Source organism: the organism of the source record quoted next, unplaced genomic scaffold (genome assembly GCF_019419815.1).
Source record: "Pyrus x bretschneideri cultivar Hongxiangsu unplaced genomic scaffold, Pyrus_bretschneideri_v1 Contig3, whole genome shotgun sequence".
NCBI classification, from domain to species: Eukaryota; Viridiplantae; Streptophyta; class Magnoliopsida; order Rosales; family Rosaceae; genus Pyrus; species Pyrus x bretschneideri.
In genome coordinates, this window is record NW_025999612.1 from 12994608 (window position 1) to 13018726 (window position 24119).

At 37.0% G+C, this 24119-nt stretch overlaps 4 protein-coding genes across 4 annotated transcripts; 2 read left to right on the forward strand and 2 right to left on the reverse strand.

Moving 5' to 3' along the window:
- Positions 1-2480: 2480 nt before the first annotated feature.
- On the reverse strand, positions 2481-5651 carry LOC103946942 (WUSCHEL-related homeobox 1). The gene is made up of 4 exons (XM_009357768.3): positions 5097-5651; positions 4563-4907; positions 3888-3973; positions 2481-3125 (listed from the first exon to the last, which is right to left on the reverse strand). The coding sequence occupies exons 1-4, from the start codon at positions 5299-5301 to the stop codon at positions 2625-2627; spliced, it is 1137 nt and encodes a 378-aa protein (XP_009356043.2). The 5' UTR covers positions 5302-5651; the 3' UTR covers positions 2481-2624.
- Positions 5652-12386: 6735 nt separating this feature from the next.
- On the forward strand, positions 12387-14743 carry LOC103946938 (tubulin beta chain-like). The gene is made up of 3 exons (XM_048589502.1): positions 12387-12817; positions 13470-13739; positions 13871-14743. Exons 1-3 carry the CDS (start codon positions 12424-12426, stop codon positions 14554-14556), a joined length of 1350 nt encoding a protein of 449 aa, XP_048445459.1. The 5' UTR covers positions 12387-12423; the 3' UTR covers positions 14557-14743.
- Positions 14744-15307: 564 nt separating this feature from the next.
- On the forward strand, positions 15308-17804 carry LOC103946939. Its single transcript, XM_009357765.3, has 6 exons — positions 15308-15850; positions 16180-16421; positions 16563-16685; positions 16794-17093; positions 17250-17391; positions 17522-17804. Exons 1-6 carry the CDS (start codon positions 15394-15396, stop codon positions 17701-17703), a joined length of 1446 nt encoding a protein of 481 aa, XP_009356040.2. The 5' UTR covers positions 15308-15393; the 3' UTR covers positions 17704-17804.
- LOC103946940 (phosphoethanolamine N-methyltransferase 1) lies at positions 17751-21562 on the reverse strand. Its single transcript, XM_048589501.1, has 11 exons — positions 21303-21562; positions 21095-21210; positions 20325-20462; positions 20088-20225; positions 19841-19984; positions 19290-19400; positions 19064-19205; positions 18693-18973; positions 18437-18598; positions 18199-18327; positions 17751-18102 (listed from the first exon to the last, which is right to left on the reverse strand). Exons 1-11 carry the CDS (start codon positions 21319-21321, stop codon positions 18004-18006), a joined length of 1479 nt encoding a protein of 492 aa, XP_048445458.1. The 5' UTR covers positions 21322-21562; the 3' UTR covers positions 17751-18003.
- Positions 21563-24119: the final 2557 nt, after the last annotated feature.

The window sequence follows — 24119 nt, forward strand, 5'->3', positions numbered from 1 at the left end:
TACACAAGCCCCGAGAGAGAACCAATAATACAACACTACGTTTACATAGATGTTTCTGCCCTCATCAGGTTGGAGCTGGAGGGAACAACATTCCCAAAATCTCCATGATCATCAGAAGAAACCTGACCTCTTGAGTACTTAGACCCATCGTGGTAAGTTTTTACGTTCCATATATACATATATAATATACCTGAAAAGAAAATCCCATCCATCCATCCATCCATCTATCATGATGATAGATGAAACAAACCATAACTAACAGACTTTGTTTTTTACGTTCCATATATACATATATAATATACCTGAAAAGAAAATCCCATCCATCCATCCATCCATCTATCATGATGATAGATGAAACAAACCATAACTAACAGACTTTGTTTTTAAAATGAAAGCATGAAAATTTAAGTTTAGTCAAGTTAGCTAAAGCAGTTTAATTTTTTTTTTTTTACACACTTTACACTCGAGTTTAAATCCGTATTCCCTTAATTTAATTGAATTTATGTCTTTTTTGGAAAAAGAAAGAAGGCATATAGCTCTAAACAGTGACTTAGTGAGTTGGTTTTACAACCTTACCATATATATATATATATATATATATCAGTTGCTATTACACCATATTTTTGCATTCCATTAGGAGGCCAATAATGAAAGCAGACTCTTAACTGGTAATTGCACCCTAAATTCCACTTAAAACCAAACAATCAATTCAAACACGTAGGCACATTAATTGTTTAAGATTGTTTTATATACGTATGCTCGTAGTAATTTCTCTAGACGGTTTCATAAAAAGAATCAGTGGGGGACAACACTCGGGGACTCACTAGTGAGTACTCACTAAGTACTCTATATATTTTTATTTTGACTCAATGATATTTTAACATATATTTATTGTTTTAAAAAACAATAGACATGTTAATTATTTTTTTTGGACTTTATAAGACAAGGAACATTTTGACATCTTTTAATTGGGTCAAATCAGAAAATGAGTACATAAAATATTTACTAGTGAGTATCTAAATATTATCCATTAGTGGGAAGAAAATTAAAACAAACATTACTTTCTAAAGATTCAGAAATTTGACCACTTTATTTCATCTAAATACTAGCTTAGCTATATGAGGGATTATGAACACTCTTTTGTTTGCAATACTCTTCCAAATTAAATCCATTCACTGTTTATCTCTTAATTATTTCATGCGTGATGTGTTTACTTTATATATATATATATGGACTCATTGTTATGAATAAATTAGACAGAAAAAAAAAAAGAATAAATTGTGTTTGTAAACTTTGAAGGTTTTGGTTTGAAAAGCAATTGGGTTTTTCTTCTAACATTTTGTTTGTCTTTTTTCTTTTCTAAAAAAAGTTTTATTTACTTTTGGTCAGGGGAGTTAAAATGCTGGATTCGTTTTCAAGATAGTGGGCAAATATTAATTGTATGGAATGTGGATCACATCATTACCATATCATTTGTTAAATTTGTAACAAAAGAACAAAACTATCCTCCCCAACCTATATTCTTCGTCGCTTCAACATCAAGCTCTTTTACTCTCATCTAAAATTAATTGATTAATTAATTCCATCTCTGATTCCTCATATCAACGTCAAACTCTCTCCCATGCATCCATCATCCAATTTTTTTTAATCCCTTCTGTCGAGACCCATCTCTCTCTCTCTCTCTTAATGCATATACAATCACATATAAATATTCATCGCACGACACTAATACACTCAGTGGCGTAGTCAAGATTTTCAAATAATGGGGTCATAATATCAATAAAAAAAAAGCTTTATGGAGCCATTTCGTCAAGCATCTAGTATGCACCTTCTAATTCCTGTCAACATATGCCGAAAGTTTATTCTGACATACATCGACATTTGTAGAGACTTGTCAACGGTGCATGCATGATACTGTGCAGTAATGTTAAAGACTGCCAAGACATTTCAACTAAAGTATTTTTTACAAGAAGAGAGAAAAAGAAGACAAATATGATAGTAGAAAAAAAAAAAGTAGAAGGAGAAGGATGTAATTTAGTTTTCTTAGCTGTTTATAGCAGTCAAATATAATATACAAACAAATATACATGGGGTTTTTGAAGTTGTTGAAGTCAAGGATAACCAATGACCCCATGTTAGCTCCGTCATTGAATACATTGATACACAGTTAGTATATATAACATATCGTGCTAATGACAAAACATTTGAAAAAAAGTTTACATGTAGTAATATTATTAATATAATACATGATGCCCCGATACCGATACATTCGCAATACTAAAGCATCCCTAGAATGTAAGTCATTCTCAATCACATGACACATCCACAGTCATTGCTTAAACAAGGCCCGTGTGTGGATGGACATTAAACCTCTGCAATGTGCTTTAATGTTAATTTGCATTGATTCAACCAACATGGTCCAACCTTCTTCGATATCCACGTACATTCATACAATGGCGCATTACACAACTCCCATGAAATGTAACATCAACAACAGCTTCTTAATTACTAAATTAACAGTCCTCCATTTTCCAACAAAATAACAAAATCTAAACACCTCCCAATAACGATACCATCATCTTACGTCATCTATAGCAAATAATTAAGTGGTTATTACATAATAATTAGTTCTTTAATGGAAGGAACTCAAAAAAGGGGAAAGGATGAGCACTGAAGGTAGCGGATAGCTCCGTATGATCCTTATCGTTAACGCTTAGCTCATTGGCATTGGCACAGGCATTGACATGACCGCTTCTAAGAGGAAAGAGTTGAAGGGTTTGAGATTCCTCACATCCAGGATCTTGCTCAGTGACAGTGTTGAAACCAGTTTCTGATGTGTAGGGCGCTATGAAGATGCTGAGATCATGAGACTTAAAGAGCCTTTGGTCCCTTCTTACAGTAGCTGCTGCCCTAGATCTGGCCATCGTACTAGCACAAGTAGGAGGGGTGTTTATGAGGTGGGTGGGAGGGTGAGAAGGACAGGACAACTGCATCATCTGCCACGTGGCATTCCTTTCTACAAAGTTTCTTCTTTGCTGCAATTCTTCTTCGTCGAATTGGATCCATCCATCCGTCCTGCACTCTGCTGCCGCTGTTTTTGCTGCCCTTTGTATTGAAACCGATTCCTGTTGATCAATAGATAAACCCATTTTAAAATTATATTTATTAATACAGACATTAAGGGCATAGCATGCATGAAAACTCATGGTCTGATTCCTGAAACCCCCATTGAAGCCAAAATAAAAACAAGTCAATGTTGATGCCCTTAGTTTCGAAAATTCCACAATTTCATACATCCGTATATTGGACAGACTGCATTTACATAGTTGGATTTTAATAATTTTCATCTAATAATTTGAGATAGGGTTATCATTGTCATTTTAGAACCAGCTTGGTGCTCATTTAGTCATTTCCATAGAATCAGTGTGGTCTGTGACCAAATGACATGAATAAGCAAAGCACAAGGCCCAAAACCCTAGCTAATTAAGTTTCATAACAGCAGCCCCGACAGAAAGGAAGGAATACAGCTTTTAGACCCTTTTCATTTCCCAATAAACAAAGCTTTTGGTATTACTAGCTTGCTTGCTTGCTTCCTTACGATAATTTACACATATATTTTCTTAGCATACCATGATATACGCATATTGCTTTGAAATAATCATGAATATTCCATAAATAATCATTATGCAATAGTTCTGCCCTAATTGCATATTAGTAATTAATCATTATAAGACTACTTTTTAGAGGCTTTTGATTTGAGGAATCCTAACTAGTAGATAAAAGAGACCATATATATAGGATATAGCTACCTAGCTAGTCTAACCTAGATATAGAATGATAAAAACAAGCTATGAAGATTGAGAGAGTAGAGAGGAATTGAAATAGACCTCAACAAGTGTAGCAGCAGTATTGCAGTTTGTAGAGGGTGCCCAGTTTTTGGTCTCTGCGACTTCAAAACCTGTCCTACTGGCCCCTATAATATGTAGACATAAAGAAAAACAAAAAGAATACGACTTTACAACCTGCATCGATACATATCTTTCAATTCTGAAACCACAAACAAAGTGAAATATTACATATATATATTGGCAATAAATTAAGGGAAGTATTATTGACACTCCAAAAATCTTATTCTACACTCCTCACAACTGTATTTTTCTTTCTAAATATAGAAAGTTTAGAGTGTAAAATGAGAATTTTGAAGTGCCAATAACAATTTCCTAAATTAATTGAAAAAGAACATCCCTAGTAAACAAAAAGTTAAGAACGAACTGGACTGAGTGTTATTTTCACTCCCATACTGTCATTTGCACTCCTTTCTAATGGAAAAAAATAACGAAGAGATGAATGCAAATGACTATTTTAGAGTGCTAATAGCAATTGAATTAAGTGAAAAGGCCAAGCAAAACTTTTCAAAGTTTAAACGAACATATATCTCTAACTAATTAACTACTTTCTTTCTCAAAAAAGAAACAAAACAAGAACATTAATAAAGGGATAGAGTAGTGAATTAACAGTAGTATTATTTTATGTAAGTTGGGTTCATGATTGATGATGAGTACCTAATAATTCTTCTTTCTTTTGATTATCTGTAGACGTCATTGATATTTGCAGTTGCTGGTCGTGTTCTGCAGAGAGGGCAGATGATTCCATTTGACGGCGACGTTTCTGCCTTTCTCTGGCCTTGTGGTTTTGGAACCAATAGAAGACATTCTTCCCTTCTATCTTTCCATATTTTCGAAGCTGTGCCGTGATGTGCTGAATCTGCTCTGCCGACGGCGTTCGAGTCCCTCGTCTGTATAATTCTTCAAGAGCCCTCAGCTGCTCCGGAGTGGGGTTCCATCTTGAGCTCACCACAACCTGTGGCGTGTTCAGAAATTCCGATCTCTTGTTTTGTTCAGCCATAGCTGTATGTACACAAAAACACAAGATAAATGGAAATTAAAAGATAGATAGATCAAAAAGAAAGATAAGGTAGCAAGGTAGCTAGTATTTTTATGTGTAAATAGAAGATAATTATGTAAGTTTAGCTCCTCAACAACCGTCAATGTTGACTACTACTTCCGGTAGCAAGGTAGCTAGTTTATATATAATACCGGCGAGTTGGTGATACTGCGTAAGGAAATCGTGAGAGCCATGAATTGCTGATCGGTTTAGACAAGGAGGAGTTGTGATGGTCGAAGAAGTGTTGTTTACAGAGGGAAGCTGCCTCGGAATGAGAGTGCGGAGCTTCCGTCCATTGAAAGAATCCGGCATGTTGAAATCGCCATGGCCACCGTCATTATAACCCATCATCCACATTTTGATCAAGCTAGGGTTTCTGTGTGACTAGCCCTCTCTCTCTCTCACTCACCCAAGGTAATGGTCTAAAGGTTTGCAATAATTACAAAAACAAGAACAAGAGGAGTAGTATTTGTAAGAAGTGATTTTTTTCCATTTGAGGTAATGTGAGTTGTGGAATACGATGGTGGTGGTGGACTTGGAAAAATGGGAATGTAGTGGAAGAGCATGCAAGGGAGATTGGAATGGTGAAAGTAGTGTTGAGGGGCATGGAGGAGATGGGGGTTAAGACAGGGTGTTGCCTAGCTGCCTCATATAGGTAGAATAGAACGGGTTTTCTTTAGTATATGGTGAAGCTCTATATTAGAGAGAGAGAGTCTCGTGGCAAAAGGGTTAGTTGAGCTGAAATAGTAGTGATGTAATATTTGAGTTTCAGACATTCAGTGATGGGGATTGATCACTAGCTATATAACACACTATTGTATGGAATTCAAAAAGGAAGAGAGAGAGAGAGAGAGAGAGAGAGAGTGTGTGTGTGTGTGTGTGTGTGTGAGAGAGAGAATAGTATTATAGTGTGGTGGAATACAGAGCAAGAAAGTGAGGCAAGGCATGAGGTTGACTAGGCGCCCTTTGCACAATACATTATTGGTATTTTAATTTAGAATGACAGAGAATATTGAAGGAAAACAACTTATATATATATATATATATCGAATGAGTCACTTTACATTGTAATGTTTTGATCTAATACCAAAGTATTATGTGAAGAGGAACTTACACATAAAATTTTATTATTAAACTGAACTATTACACAATAATATATTCATTTGAAGACTTGTATGTCTTGTATGTATGGAGAAATTTTTAGTTTTGACGGAATCATAAGTGGTACATCACGTGTTTTAATAGAAATGGTGGAAAATTTTATTGTTTAAGTTATTAACTTTTTAGCACACATATCTTATCATTTGTATAAGAACACATAATGTACTACCCCGTATGCCGATCATACTGAAAAATCTCTGGTATGAGGAAAGAGAGTCCCGCGGAGAAGGAAGGGGACAAAGGAAAAAGGAAAACAAAAGCAGAGAGAGAGAGAGAGAGAGAGAGAGAGAGAGAGAGAGAGAGAGAGAGCGAGAAGAGAGGGAGCACGAGGGCAGTAGTGTGGAAGGAAGAAGAGGGAAAGCGAAGCGTGGAATTCTGGGAGGGACATCGGGAGTAGGAAATGAAAAACGACGTGACGATCATGAGGGTTATCATAAGCCTTATCACCCTTCTTTCTTTACCCTCTCTCTCTCTCTCTCTCTCTCTCTCTCTCTCATTTACTGTTCTCTTCACGTCTCGTGCCTTTCACACTTATTCTCAATCCGAACTGCCTGCCTGCCTTCCTTGCCTGCCCCCTCTCTCTGCCTGCCCCTTAATTAATCTTCCCCTTTCTCTTGTCTATATTACATATTATAAGGTAAAATGTATACAATGAATTTGAACTTTTTTATTACTATTATATCAGAATATTTTCAGACAAAACTCTAACTTGATGTGCTAATAACCGGTTAAATGCAAGTTAAGAACAATATTAGTATGATTACTATTAGTAAGTTGTTGGTTTGTCTTTCTGAAATCTCGACATGAGATCAAAGCATGCTGAGATTTTGACACCTCCATACTTCCACACTACACCATGTTGAATAATATAAGAACTTTACGTTGAAAACTTGACGAAATAAAATATATACGAAGAAATATTTACTACTAATTGTATCAAAATATTTTAAGGTAAAACCCTAACCTGAAGTGCTAATAAGCGGTTAAATGTTAGTTGAAAACAATATTTGATTAGTCGTCGCTCATTTGTCACTTTAAAATCTCAACATAAAATCAAATCTTGCTTAAATAGTATGTTGACACATCCATGCTTCCACCCCTCACCCATACTGCATGCAACACCATTCCGCATGCCATGCCACGCTTAGATATATTCCTTACTTACCAGTTACCACAAAGACAAGCAACATATTGCATGTCTCTCTCTCTTCTGCAGATTTAATGTACTGATGTTTTTATCTTGCATTCTTGTTTTTTAACTTTTGGAGAGAAATGTTGGAATCTAAAGGTCTTTGTCTTAGTCGGTCAAAGATAGAGTATATGGAATGCAAGTTTAGTGCAAATGGAGGCTCAAATGAGTTAGGGGTGAAGATTGGAGATCCAAAAGTACCAAAGAGTGACCGTTTTCACTATCTAGGATCTATCTTGCAAAAGAACGGAGAGTTGGATGGAGACGTCAACCATAGAATACAAGCTAGATGGATGAAGTGGAAGAGTGTATTTGGCATATTGTGTGACCATCATTTGCCACTGAAGCTCAAGGAAATTTTGCAATGTTTTATGGCACGAAATGTTGGGTGGTGAAGTATCAACACGTACATAAAATGGGTGTAGCGAAGATGAGAATGTTTTGTTAGATGTGTGGGCACACGAGAAAGGATAAGATTAGGAATGGGGATACCCGAGGTAAAGTAGGAGTAGCCAAAATTGAAGGAAAGATGAGAGAAAATTGGTTACTGTGGTTTGGACATGTGCAACGAAGGCCTACTGACGCTCCAGTTAGAAGATGCGATTAAGAGGACAGAGGTTCAGGATCGAAGGGGTAAATGAAGATCTAGGAAGACTTTGGAAGAGACTCTAAGAAAAGACTTAGAGTACTTGGATCTAATGGAAGATGTGACACAGAATCGAGCGCAATGACATTCTAGGATTCATGTAGCCGATCCTTCTTAATGAGAAAATGTTTTGTTGTTGTTGTATTCTTGTTTTTTAACCTAATGTTTCACTTGCCCGCCCAACAGATTTGACCCAATCTGCATCTACTCTCCACTGTCCAATCATCTTGCAAAATTTTCATTCTGTTCTATGTGATGTGATATTCATGCATACATATCAATTCCATATATAACCAAATAAGTGTGTGAATAATTTGTTCTTTTAGACTGTCTGCGATATAATACTTGTAAATATATATATATACAAAATATATTAATTATGGTATACGGAAAGAGATTTGCCCCTTGACATGTTACCAAAGTTACTGTATGTCTCTCATTTGTCATCTTCCTTCCATTCAGTTTTTCCTGGGTCCATTTCTGCTGCCATTGGAAAATAAAATAAAATAAAAAAGAATGCGGCAGAGCTTCTCTCCCTCAGTTGCTGTATTTATCTTCAAGATATAAGCCACAGCCCTACAGTCCTCCCTGAAACCTCATTATTACGATGGAATGACTCAGTTCTCGAGTGCATGTCCTAATGTCCCAGATATACATACTGCACTTGCAGCCCCTTCTGGGTTTTCAAACTCATAATTGTTTAATTATTATTCTTTTTTTTTTGTTCGTTTCAAACCTGGGGCCTACCTTCTCTAATTCTGTATATATGTACATGCTACTTGCTACATGCATATGAATATAAAATCAAATTTGTATGCATTAACATGCCAAATTCTGCTATACCAAAAAAAACAAAAAAAAATCAGCTAAAATACTGTTTATTAACAGTATTTGGACTGAAATGCCCCTCGGCTGCTACACATTCTCAGCTCATTTTTTTTTGTACAGTAAATTTATTTTACCCCTGATATACGCGTGTCAGTCATCGTAGAAAGGGAAGGGGACGGGTAGCATTCTTCTTCAAAAGAACTTGTAGGGATGTGAATCTGCCAGAGAGAAGCGTGCAAAGATCTCTACCCCTTGGTCAAGTCTCTGAAGAGGATGAATTCTCTTTTGCGAATCGATATTTTGGATACAGTTAGTAGTAATAATACCTTGATTAATGTGGCACTGATATATAATTTATACACCGATTTGGGTGAAAATTTTCAGGTATGACTTTTGAATAAGAACCTATGCAAAAAATGAAGTGTTCGGATCATGAGGTTCCATTATTGTAGAGTAGAAGACGATTGGCGATTAGCAACATGACTCGAAGAACTTTGAAGTTTCTGAAGGATGTTTTGGGGCATTTTAATTCCTCAGTATTATTTTGAGCAAGTTTACCAACAAAAATAAAAAGGAACATGTTGACAATTCGTGGTTAGGGCAAATGGTTAAGCCAAGTTAATTGCCCACTGATGAGTCAATTTCATAGTATATATTTTATCATATTCTTAGTATGTTTTGGTAATCATTTTGGTAGAATTTTGATGCTTTGTTTTATATTTTCAATATAGGACATCCGACTTTCTCTGGAGCAAAACATGATCAAATGGACGAATTTTTAAGTGATTCAAATTGAAAGACGTTCGTGTGTCTCTCAACGTGTTCGTATAAATTTGGGATTTTTCTACCAAACAGTTATTTTCTCGCGGTAGAATAAAAAAGCAATGCGCAGTGCTGAAAAATAACATTTCTAAGCTTAAATTGCATTTTTAGAGCCTGAGATGACCTCTGATGGGTTCGTGACCTTCTGGAGAAGTGTTCAGAATATCCCAAACTTGAAATCCAGCTATATTGGGCCGGTTTTGAAGCATCTTAAGGGTCCAAAACGTGCTGTTCAGACTTTAGGCTAATTTATCATTTAATTTAGGGTTGTGTTTCTTATTTTATTTTGGTAATTAGTTTTCTAGTTGGATTGGAAGACCTTTGTTGTAGGAGGATTTAATTTTTCCTAGGTTAAATAAAAAGCTTGGCCGGCCCTATTGATAGCATGAACTTTCTCTCTGTGCGTTCTTGAAGAGAGGAAATTGGCCAAAGCGTAGAGATTTTTAAACTTTTTTCATTCAAGGTGTTTTTGATCTTTTATTATTTCAATGAAGAACTTTATGATTTTTATTATGAATATGCATAACTAATTTTCTTTTGCTAGGGTGAGACCACAAGCGTTAGCAAGAATATGTAATTTTTCTTCAATTTGCTTATGATTATATGCATGCAGGTTTTCGAGTTATTAATCACCAGTTTAAACTATCTAATTGTCTTGATGCTTGATCACCATTAGGATGTTTAGAAAAGTAATTTGATGCAATTTTGGTCGGAGGTCGGTCCCTGAAATTGACAAAGGTTTCTTGTGATTAATATATGCAAGTTCACTTAAGATGAATACCACGTCTTAAGGGTTGCATGGGCTTTCAAAAGGTTTCACAAAACTTAATGAGTCATGCATGTTTAAATTTGATCTGAATACCACATACGGATTGCAAGTTTGATATATGCTCTATGTTGGGGGTCCAAGTAGGCATATATTAGGAAAACCTAACCTTTGAAATATGCATATGTAGTTCATAAGTAATTGGGAAAACTATATAGGATCATTAAGGTGACAGCGGAACCCTAATGCTTTCTTAATTTGATTTCTACAAAATTGTTTCCTCTTTCTTCATCTTTAATATTGCAGATTAGTTTCTTTTATTAGTTAAATTCGGTTTATTAAATTAGGTCATAAAAATCAATCATCTTAAATTTCTGTTTTACAATAATTAATGAAATTGGATTTGCTTCGAATTATTTAATAATCCCTATGGAGAATGACCTTGCGAGATCTGTTTATACTACGATAACCTTGTCATTCTTGCAAGTTTTATAGGAGTTTTTAACCCTTTTGCGTGTGTGGTAAAATCTCTATCACCCACGTACAAGCTCAAATTATTTGGCTATAGCCTTGGTTAGGTATCCTCTTCTAAATAGGCTTTAGAGATGATGCCTTTATTCATTGCAATTACTCCAAAATTTGAGAGTGCAAATTGTAATTTACCTTAAGAACAATCACGGTTGCAAATTTTATGCACCACACTAATAAAATGCATATGAGAAAGAAACGTAGAGTAATCAGTAAATTAATAAGATGCTAATTACTTATTGTGGTTCAGTACTCCATAATGAAATCTCATAACTTGAACCGTTCATTTCAGAGTTTTTACTGGAATCCATGCAAATTTAGCTAAAGTCGAAAATCTTTTAGACCTTCGATTGTAGTTGTGAATATATTCATTGTTTATCGTAAATGTTGCATTCAATTGGTTATTTGACGATAACAAATAGAGGTTTGGATCTTGAGATAGATTATCAAGTGGTCGTAAACGAGTTATTTGGGCAAGTTAGATAAAGCAAAAGTTAGCGTTTGAGCTCTAATTTATATATATCATAGTGAAAGAGATATGTTATTGACACTCTTAACATGTATCCCTATGTGCAATTTCTTCTTTCTTTTTTTCAAAGGGAGAAGTACAATGTAATTTTTCTGGACTTTTCGAAGAACAAAAATTGAAAAAAGAGATGGAAGAACAAGGAGCCTTGCCCCGCTATAATGGATTTGACCCAAATATGTTGTAGGAGGCCCATTTGGTCACATACTATAAAGCCCAAACCCAAGTGCTGATTAAGTCAAAGTCAAAGTCAACGTCAAAGGTGCTTATGAACATGAAACAACGGCAATGCCATTGTAGGTGACAATGTGATGGAAATTGTGTGCAATTATCTACAAAGAAAAGCACAAAATTTGCCTTCGTAAAATAAGAAAAATTAGATCAATCGATAGTGGTACATATTTTTACTTAGTTAGAAAAGAATTGAATACATGAATAGCGAAGTGTCAAGAAATTATATGCATTTATAATGAGTTTAATTATTTATGATGATTAGATTATTGTGACATAGTTTCTTTGATATTGTGAGTGTATTGTAAAATGATGTATAAATAAAAACAAATATTTCATGGCTGTTGAAAGAAGAGCAGTAAGTCCCGCTGAAAAACAAATTAAAAATAAACATATGTCCATTTATAATTAAAGACTTGTAAATTTCAACAAGACTTACCGCTCTTCTTTCATCAGCTAAACATTATTCAATAAAAACATGGCCCTGTTAAGCCGGCGATACTGATTGAATCATCTACACATGGCAACTATTCACGTCCCATAACTAACCACCCACCCCCACCACCTCCCATCGGACGGACACTCTCAACCGTCCAGATCAGACTGCCTACTCTTCATCACCCATCTCCCCACCGCTAGATCATCCTCCCTCCCTCCGTATAAATAACCCCTACCCTTCCCTCCAAAATAATAGCCCTTCCTTTCAAGAAAACAGTCACCGGTAGTTTTATACATATATATTTTACGGATCTTCACCGTTTTACCCCTACACATTGGCGAAAATGAGAGAGATTCTGCACATCCAGGGAGGGCAATGTGGGAACCAAATAGGAGCAAAGTTCTGGGAGGTTGTGTGCGACGAGCACGGCATAGACCCCACCGGGCAGTACACCGGTAACACCGACATTCAGTTGGAGAGGGTGAATGTTTATTACAACGAGGCCAGCGGCGGCCGTTACGTACCTCGCGCGGTGCTCATGGACCTCGAGCCAGGCACTATGGACAGCATCCGCGCAGGGCCTTATGGCCAGATTTTCCGACCGGATAACTTTGTTTTTGGCCAGTCCGGGGCCGGAAACAATTGGGCTAAAGGGCATTACACGGAAGGCGCTGAGCTCATTGATTCGGTGCTCGATGTTGTTAGGAAAGAGGCTGAGAACTGTGATTGCTTGCAAGGTAAGAATGTATAGTTTTTATTTATTTATCTAATTTTCTTTCATCATCACAAAATATAATTGGCATGATTTGATTGTGTTTTTATCATAAATAATTTCTACACATTGTATTATACATCCCAATGGACATCAGATTGTCGATATGTCATCTATAATGTGTAAGTATCATTATTGTCAGTACATTTTCGGCAATATTAACTACACGTATATTCAATCATACATATAGAATTTGTGTTGTATAACCTAAATAATATTTAGGGTTGGGGACGAATTCCAAGGTCGTATTCCATATAGCACGTCTTGGGTTCAATTCCTGATGCTGGTGAATCATACGACGAAGGCCAAGAAGAGGCTGAAATGCTTTTCTGAGACTTCATGAACCCCGAAAGAGTGGACTGCTGTGGCGAAACTACCAGTTGGTCATCTTTTTATAAATAAAAAAAAATAGTAATTGATATCACAACAAAAATTTTGTAATATTTTAGATTATACAAACATCTCGTTTTGCAGGGCTAGATTTAAAAATTTCATAACGTGTACAAATTCAAGGACAATTTTTTTCATAAATCATAGATATACTATCAGAGATTGGACAAAATTTTCAGATGCTACAACTTCATGTCATTAATATTTTAGACCTTTACTTGATTCAGGATTTCAAGTATGTCACTCACTTGGAGGCGGAACCGGTTCTGGAATGGGAACTCTCCTCATTTCAAAGGTAAGAGAAGAATTTCCGGATCGAATGATGCTCACCTTCTCTGTCTTTCCATCTCCGAAGGTTTCAGACACCGTCGTGGAGCCTTACAATGCCACACTTTCCGTTCACCAACTGGTTGAGAATGGAGATGAATGTATGGTCCTCGACAACGAAGCCCTCTACGATATATGCTTCAGGACTCTTAAGCTCACCACCCCAAGCTGTGAGTTGAATCCACGTATTTGAAACTCCAACATGCAAATCATCCTTAATTCTAAAGCGTAAAATGTTGATTGACTTTTTCTTGATAAAAATTTTGGCATCACACAAAATATTTACTTTTGTGTGTTCCAGTTGGGGATTTGAATCATCTGATTTCGGGAACTATGAGCGGAGTTACTTGTTGTCTACGCTTCCCTGGACAATTGAACTCGGATCTGCGAAAGCTAGCCGTGAATTTAATCCCATTCCCTCGACTACACTTCTTCATGGTGGGATTTGCACCTCTGACATCTCGAGGATCGCAGCAGTACTGCGCATTATCCGTCCCCGAACTGACACAACAAATGTGGGATGCAAAGAATATGATGTGCGCAGCAGATCCGCGCCATGGGCGTTACCTCACAGCATCAGCGATGTTTCGAGGCAAAATGAGCACGAAAGAAGTTGACGAACAGATGATGAATGTGCAGAACAAGAACTCCTCCTACTTTGTTGAGTGGATTCCAAACAATGTCAAGTCCAGCGTTTGTGACATTCCGCCGCAAGGTCTTATAATGTCTTCGACATTTATTGGAAATTCGACTTCTATACAAGAGATGTTTCGAAGAGTGAGCGAGCAGTTCACGGCAATGTTTAGGAGGAAGGCCTTTTTGCACTGGTATACCGGAGAGGGAATGGATGAGATGGAGTTTACGGAAGCGGAGAGTAACATGAACGATCTTGTTGCGGAATACCAACAGTACCAAGATGCCACGGTTGACGAAGATGGCGATTACGCCGAAGAGGGAGAAGGGATGGGAGGTGGAGAAGAACTCTGAAGGTGTTTGATTTGACGAGTTTGCTGTTTCGTGTGATGCAAGCAATAATTAACGTTATAATTAAGGTGTTCATTTTTGCAAACATAATCTACGAGTACTGCAATATTGTGTTTGTATGGGAATTTAGTAAATTTAGTTTTCCTTCATAAGTGAAGCCCTTGCTTGTAATAAGCTTTTTGCTTCTAGGATAAAATTATACATATGCATCACCTTAATATTTATATCATGCAGATATGTATACGATTACTTGGTGCAAAATCGAGTGCAGCGATGTTCTAGAATTTATACAGCCGACTTCACTTAGTGAGATAAGACTTTATTGTTATTTGTAGATATGTATATGATTACATGCACCAAGCATTCTTTTTTGAGCCATCTTTCTGAGACCTCTTACAACATTGAAAAGAGAAATATTACTAGACCAGAAATAAATTTGTACTCTCTAGCCGGATTATTAGTATGTAATTTTGCTATTTCACTGAAAATTGAATTCAAATTCGAATTCAAATACAAAAAGGCATACATATTGATGTAGCCGACCGACCTTATGTTTTCCCTTTTGAAATGAATTATTGCAAAGCAACAATAATAATTTGGTTTCACAAACATGAAGACTTAATTTGGACCACCTTCCACCACAAATCAAATCCCATGTGCCACACGTTTGGAAATTTCCTCATTGGTAGAAATATCGTTCTTTGAAAAGTCAGTTAAATTATAAATTTCTGAAAACTTAAATTTAAGCTACAAAACAGGTGAAAAAACTGAATACTTGAATTAATTTAAGCCATAAAAAAGGAGAGAGAGAGGGATTGGGTTTTAGTTGAGTACTCATACATGGCATGCCAATCATCAACAATATGGAGAACAAAAGCTGAATCTGCTTCCAAAATTTCAAGCTGCTTTAACAACAGCTCCTCCATGCTCCTCTTCTCCTCCGCCATTCGCAACAAAAGCCGCCGTTTCCTCACTTGTTCGTTAGACCCCATCTCCACTTCATCAACAACATCTTCTTCTTCAGCCTCACAGAAAGCTAGTTGCAAGAACATAACAAACAGAAAGTCTCTTGAAGTACAAAGAACCAAGGATGGGGCTTCCTCGGTTTTGCATGGCGATGAGCGTAGACAATCCGATAAGAAGATTAAGAAGAGCAAGAAGGATGAGACTAAGAATGGCGAAAGTATGGGATCGAAATCTGGATCAAGAAAGTGGCCATCGTCATGGCAGAAGGTTTTCTTCGCATCCAAGAAGTTTAGGAGTATTATGCTGCTCAATTTCATCACAATTGTATATGGTATGTCTTTTTTCCCTTAAGCAATTTGCCTTGCCTTATTACAAGACATGGGAAGCAACTTTACCTACTAATTTGTTAACCAATCCGAGACTAAAAACCTCAATTTCAAGCTCTAAATGATGATTCTACACCATAAAACAATTGACAAAGAATAAATTTGATCGAAGTTGAAAAAATAAGTAGAAGTGTGATTTTCTCAAAGCGTTGGATCTTTAGAAAAAGAAAGAAATGAAGTCCTGCGCAGAGAAAGACTGATTATTTGTCACATTTGGTTTGTTAAGGGTTCTGAAGTCACAAATTTCTAAGGTGTGTGCTGATTCAAACTGCAGCAAGTGACATTCCAGTTATTAAAGAAGTTGAAGCTTTCATGGATCCTGCAGCCTTCTCAGTGGTACGATTTGTCATGTCAGCCATCCCATTTCTTCCATTTGTGTTTCAATCGCGAGGTGATGTCCAGACTCGCAATTCAGGCATGGAGTTGGGGTTCTGGATCAGTCTAGGATACCTTCTTGAGGCACTTGGTTTGCTTACATCTGATGCTGGGCGTGCATCATTCATTTCTCTGTTCACAGTAGGTTCAAAATTTTCATGATCTTTCTAGTAGCTACTGTTTTTCTGTCAATAATACCATTGTACCTCGGCAAAAACCACGAATAGTGTCTGTCTTTGGGAGCATCAGTACGTTTTTGTAAAATCCTGCTATGTCGAACAGGTTATCACGGTACCCTTGCTTGATGGCATGCTTGGAGCAACCATACCTACTCGTACCTGGTTCGGAGTCCTCATGTCTGCTCTCGGGATTGCTATGCTCGAATGCAGCGGATCACCTCCGAATGTAAGCGTGACATGGTTAAGTTCTTGATGCTTTAGTGTTCGTAATGTTGTAGAAAAGCGCTGTGATAATTTAACACATTATTCACCGTTCCTACTTGCCTTTTCTCAGGTTGGAGATCTTTTGAACTTCTTGAGTGCAATATTTTTTGGAATTCACATGCTTCGAACTGAACAGATTTCCAGAAGCACAAAGAAAGAAAACTTCTTAGCAATTCTTGGATTTGAGGTTTGTGTTGTTGCTATGATATCAACAATTTGGGTTTTCATTGGAGGGTGGTTTGATGGTACCAACTATTCCAACCAATCCCCATGGACATGGACAGAGCTGTGGGACTGGCTTGTTGTATTTCCATGGATACCAGCAATTTATACCGGTGCATTTTCAACCGGATTATGCTTATGGATTGAGGTAGGGTTCCTTTGGTCACACTCAACTCGTTCCACAAACTGAATTTAAGCACACGATTAGGAAGCTGTGGTGTCCTTTCTTGTATCACCAATTGCCCAATACTTTCTAGGGGTTGTTTTACAAAAGTTCCTTGTAAAAAAATGTTCATCACTGCAGATTGCAGCGATGTGTGATGTTTCAGCAACAGAAACAGCCATAATTTACGGGATGGAACCACTCTGGGGTGCTGGTTTTGCTTGGTTTCTGCTTGGTGAAAGATGGGGTATGCTTGGATGGTTAGGCGCTGCTCTTGTTCTTGGTAAGTACTTTCTTCGTCTTGCTGTTCTGATTTGTTACGTTTATACACCTTATACTTCGTATCCACTTGATCACAACAAACAGGGAGTACGATAGACCTATAGAATTGATTCAGCTTCATGTTATTTCAGGTGGAAGCTTACTGGTGCAGATTTTCGGGTCCTCGTCCCCCAGAGAATTTACGGTGGCTGAAGATGGTAATGAGAAAGGTGATCTCCAACGAGTTCCAGTCGAGCATAAATTTCAAAACGGACTCTCTACTTCACCGGTTGTTGTCAGATCCGAAAAGAATGTCACAGATTTCTTCAAGTGATCTCACCTATTTCTTTCTCCGTCTGTATATACGTACAAGTTTGAAAGTAGCGAACACAAACTTATCAACGATTCTTATCATAACAACTGAAGAATTACAAACCCCAATTCCATTACATAGCGGCGAAAGTTCAAAGACATCACGCCACACTTTTATTATATTGAAATACATACTAAATCACGAGCAATGTTCATCCAAAATACGTCACACCAACGACAACAGAAAATACTAAATCACAAGCAATGTTCATCCAAAATACATAGTTTAATAAAACTCTGGATATGAAGATTATTAGAAGGATCAATTCTTCTTGGCAATGAACAGGCCCCACTTCTGCTCGCCGGAATCAACCCTGATCAGCTTTGCCTTCCATCCACCAACGATGTCATCATAATCCTCCTGTTTATTTTGTCAATCACAAAGAATCAGAAGAATGAATGGATACAGTATTCAATATATCAATGCGAAAAACATAGATACGAGGAAGAAACGCACTTTAGAAAAGTCCTGGACGAATGAATCCTTATCCTTCTCAACAGCCGCCAGTTCCCGCTCCAAAACTGCTTTGAACTGATCAGTTCGATCCTCAGCAATGACCTCATCAAAGCCAGCATCCTTGAGCATCTGAGATCGGTATGAATGTACAAGTATAATTTTATGTCAAGGAAATACGAATAAATGATTTTGAAAGACGAGCTGGTAAAAGCAATCAGACGTAAAATTGCAAGCATACCTGACCATAAGCTTTTACATCATGGAGATCGTATCCTCTTTGCTTAATATAGTCAGCAAAGTTTTCCAATGGAGTTCCAGCACACCTACAGTAATCACTGATGAGAACTTTGCCGCCTGGCTTCAACCACTTGTAGAAGGATCGGAACAATGCAGGCTTGTCCTGTAAATGAAAATTTTCGCGAAACATGAAAAATTAGTATAAAGTTGCTGAAAGAGCATGATTCCTATAGAGAAATGACGAGGGGCGCACTTACTTGAATGTGTAAAATGGTGTCACGACTGTATATCACATCGAAGGTATTGTCAGGATAAGTCTTTTTTGTGCAATCAGCAACTTCAAACTCGACAGCGCATTTGAGTCCAATAGATTGTTCGAGAGCAAAAGAAATCATATTCACAGAGAGGTCAATTCCAATAACTTCAACATCAAAGTTTGAGGCCATATAGAAGTCACCTCCCCCAATGCCACAGCCTACATCGAGAACTTTCTGGCCAGGCTTCAGATCCAACTTTGCCACAAATTCTTTAGTAGTTTCTGCTCAAAAGAGAAGGGTTCACTCACATCAGACATGTTAGGACAATCAATCAGAGAACAGAAGATATATAAGCAGCCAACAGTTATTACCGATCCCTCCTGTGCTCACGAAACCTCGCCCAAAGACACGCTCATATCGTAGTATGCCAGTATTTTTATACTGAACATTATCTAAGAACTGCTGGAACCCTCTATCATTTTCTGAAGGGACTTTCTGCCATAACCAGCAGATCTGTAGTAACCAATAATGTTGTGAGCCAGCTAGTTGAACAATAAGAGAGGAAAACTACTGAATAAACTTCTACTAGTTTTATACCTGATTTTGATTCCTTTTGTTCCGAACATAAGCTCCAATACATTTGCAACTAACAAGAGAGAGTTCAAAGAAATTCCCGGAATCATCACGCATGTGGCAGTCTTTGAAAGCCTGCAGTACAATGTAAATGTCTGCTGAATTATTACTTTGCACACAAGCACAAAAATGGAAGAACTATATACTTTCTATACAATGCTATTGGTCATGCCAAACTTCAGTCAAGAGAAACCACTGGCAAGTATTTATATTCTATTTTTTCAAACTTTAACTCCTACATCGTAACAGTTTTCAGATTCTAATTAGAATGCCAGCATGCAACTCCAAACAAGTAAACCTCTGTCAACCATTAATTTCTATCACAATTTACTTCATAGAAAAGAGCCGGAATTAGAACATTCCTATTAACGCGAATGCAAATATATTATTGCACAAATCGATTAATTTCAAGAAACTACAATGAACTGAGACTAATGGCGATCTCTTCATGATTTAGTGAACAAAATGGAGCACCTCCATAGAACATCTTAAACAGAGTAATTAAGAAGGCAAACCTTGGTATAAAATCTTGGTTCCCTGTAATGGGTTGGGTTGGATTTTCGTTTGGAGTCTCCAGATTGGTGGAAACAAGATTCTCTGAAAAAGATATATCCACCGACCTTCAACCATCCCATCATCCTTTCCACCAAATTCTCTACCTGCAGTGTCGAAAAATTTCAATTAGATTTCGGGACAAAATGACAAACAAGTAACCTCTACCACAATCCTTAAACCACATAGAACAGAATCAGTGCAAATTACCTCCTTATCTGACAGATACATAAGAAGCCAATTTGAGAATACCAAATCCACCGAGTTTTCAGAAATCTTCAGATCAGGTGATGTCACATCAGCGCACATGAACTTGACATTCTTATGGTGTCCATTAATGCTTTCATTCTGAAAATAGTGTATCAAAGATTTAAAATTTAAAAAAAAACAGATAGAAGTCCCACGTTCATTGTGTAATGCGGACCGAAAAATTGAGCATGGCGTTACCTTCTTTATCACACTGTCAATGAAGTCCAATGCGAAAAGCTGACCGGCCTTTTCAGCTAATTCTCCAGTGAAACGACCAATCCCAGCTCCGAGTTCTACAACCGATTTACCCTCATAGGGAGGGAGCAACGAAAGCACCTAATAAGATCCAGTTAAATCAAGCCGCGAATACACAATAGTGACTATGTTGAAAACATTATGTCAAACACACCAGAAAAACACAAATTATTGACAAAGGAAGGTCTTTTATCAGGTTCACATCAAAAAAGCGAAAAACTGAGACTGCATATAACCCATCAAAACATCGACGCCGCCTAAACAACATGAAAGCTGAAACATCAAACAAAAATGTTCCCAATGTCAATATGCATTCTCAAAAACTCGGTCCTTTTCTACAGGTCACCACATTCGGAGGAAAGTATTAAACTTTGGAGCTTCTTGCTTACAAAGAAAAATGTGGGTGTCAAGTGAATTGAAGATCATTTAGCGTCTGCATTGTAGCAATGGGAACTGATCCATTCGTAATTTCTTTAACGTTTCATGCCTCGAATAATCAGGGTCTGTTAGATTCATCAAAGAGTTCTTTCTCAGATCGGTCTTTCAATCCAAAAATCAACTACGATTTCACCATAAATTTTGGTTTTTCCAATAGTTCCACAGTCCAAACCGGTTTTTGTAAAGGTCAATACCTCGCCAATTGAGCAGCATTGTCGTTTTTAATATACATTACATATTTACAGCTATACATACATATATAGATATAGATATACCTCAGGTCGTTCTTCCTTGTCGAGATCAGAGGCCTTGGAGTCGAGCATCATGGCCTCAACGGTCAAATCGGCGGAGTGCTCCACCCAGTAGTTCTTCTGCACCTCCCGCTCTTCCCCTGCAATCACAATTCAAAACTCAGAGATCCGAATCGAACACACAAGAATTAATTAAAAAAACAACGAAAATGGCACCGTCAGAGATTCATACCATTAGCAAAAGCAGCCATTGTTGACAGAAATGGCGACCGAGAGAGCTAAGAATTCAAATTCGAACGAGAGCGAGTGAAATGAGGAGATGAAGAAGACCGGGGCTAAGCTCCCTCAATTGCAATGCGTGATCTCGAAAAGCTCCTGGATCTTCGGTTGTTCGCTCTGCCTCGCTGCTGCATATATATATGTGCTTATATCTAGAGAGAGAAAGAGGGGAAAGAGAGAGAGAGACGAGAAGGAGTCGGGAGTGTGAGAGTTTGTTTCAGTTGGCCCTGGGGAACGGAGGCATTTTATAGCAAAAACATGGAGCCTGGGCATTTTGGTAATTTACTATCGGCTCGATTGTCTGGCTGTGAACTTGCCACTGGAAGAAGGGCATACGTCAGCCGTTCGTTTTCAGCGGGGTCCACAATGAACCAGCGAACGCACGGGGAAGTTGCCACCGGCCGGCCAAATCTGTTTTGTACATCTTTTCGACGTCGCATGTCCAATCTTATTGCGCCACGTGGATCTCGACGTTTTCTCTTTAGGCTAAATTTAGTCCAAATAGTATTAATCGTAATGGCTAAATTTAGAAAGTTTTCTAGTGTTGCACTGTTGTGGTTCAAGAATGACGGTTTAATTTTGTTAACTTTTTAAAAATGTAATGATAAATTGGACTTTTTGGTGGTGTGGTGTGAATGAGAATGTGGCCTTTATAAGAAAAAGCGATTGTCCTTGAGTGCCACGAAGACAAAACTACAATAATCAAATCGCTTTGTTTAGAATTACAAAGACCAAAATGGAACTTTGTTTTACTAATATCCCACATTTTCATTTTCTTGCATGAATTTTCTCTTTTACCTCTATTCGAACTAAATTGAGATGGACAAAATAAAAACACATCCACACCCCCTATTCAACATGTCGGCAGCCAACCATCAAAACAAATCTGGGCCAAAAAACCAACACCATACCCTCTCTACCTCTCTCTTTCTCTCTCTGACGGGATGGGCAAGTTAGGGCGACGATAGACTTCCTGGACAGAGACAAGTTGAATGGTGCTGACTGACAACTTTCGTAACGGACGTGATGGGGCTGAAGGGTTATCCAGTTGGATAGGTTGAGGTGATGTGTTGTTACCAATGGCATGGGAGTTGCCGGTTGTGCCGATGTTGACGATTGAGGCATTCGAAGATAGGTGGATGTCTTATTGGGGCTTGTTTGCCATTATCTTCTTTATGGTGTGGGACGTGTCTTCAGAAAAATGAGGGACAAAGTTGAAATTTTAGAGAATCTTTTGGATGTGGGGTGTTTTCATAAAAATGTGAGGTGACAATAAAACAACCCAACTTCGTTAAACAAATCGTGCTTTAGTTTGGACAATAATTTGTATCAACATTCCGGTGCATTATTTTATCCATTCACTTAACAAATATTATGTTTTCTTTAAAATTATGTTATTTACAGATTTATTTTTATTTTTCATAAACTTTTTATTATTATTTTTTAATTTATTCGATCGTTCATTGAAAATTAAAAATAAATGAAAAGTAAAAGGAAGCACTATCCTTTCTTTATGTATAAAAGAATTGTCGGATTTGCAGGTTGTGGGTGAACTTTTGATTGGTGATTTGAATCATTTGAGGGTCCACTAGTATCAACAAGTAGATTCTTATTTGACGCCAGATCTCTTTCCATCTAACCCATCTAGTTCGGAATGTGGACTGTTAAAAATTTGATCAAACGACTATAATTATTATCACTTTTAAAAGAAATCTTTTATTTGTAACTGTTGAATCAAATTTCAAAGGTCTGAATCACTTTCCTTATTTGACAATTATTCATCTGTCCTGGTCGGTAACACGTGGATGTGGGGTTGGTAAGGTTGCCTTATTGCATTAGAAATTAAAAGAGCACACTTTTATTCATCATTACTTTCTCTTTCCGTGTTGGCTTGACGATTTGCACAATCCGTTAATCCAGCTTGAAATGATACAAAAATAACAAGTTTCAAGTTAATATGTTAATAAGTTGGAGATTATAAGTTAATAATATGATAAGATATCATTTGTCAAATTCCTGACATGAAACAACACGATCTGTTAATGAATTGAATTGTTATAGGATCTACCCGTTAAGATAACGAATTTGACACAACACAATTTATTAAGATGACGAATATGGCACGAAAAAAATAAATACATGATAAACACGACCCATTTGTCAAGCTTACTACATGTCTTCTATGTCTCACACTAAATTTTTATCGTCATAAAATCTCATGTCTGTATGTGTGTGTATAAATACACATACAATGGCCAAGTGAAGGAAGAGTCTGCATAAATATTATGAATAAAAGGAAATTATAGTTGTTTGAAAAAAAGAAAAGGAAAAAAAAAAAAAAAAAAAGGAAATGATAGATCCAAGGTATGTTTTACCCTTTCTTAGGGTTCACTGTCCAATATTGCATCATATTATAAATATGTTTTGGGAGAGGAGATTTGAACACAAAAACGTCAACCATCCTATCATATGCATTGCTATCGATCCCTCATATCCTTTATGAATCTAATATGGCAGTTGACAGATAGGTTGAAATGATCATCATAATTTTATTTGGTTCTCACAGTTTTCTAGTGATGTTAAAATGTAAGTGAACTATGATTATGTGATTGAAAAGGTCTCTAGACGATGATCGTTGTAATTGTAGCTTGTTAAAATAAAGATACAAATATGTTTTGAGCAGGGGCGGCTTAAACGTAGAAGGCTTAACCAACATTATGATGAGTAATACCATACTTAACCAATATTTTATGTAAGTATACTTAAATAA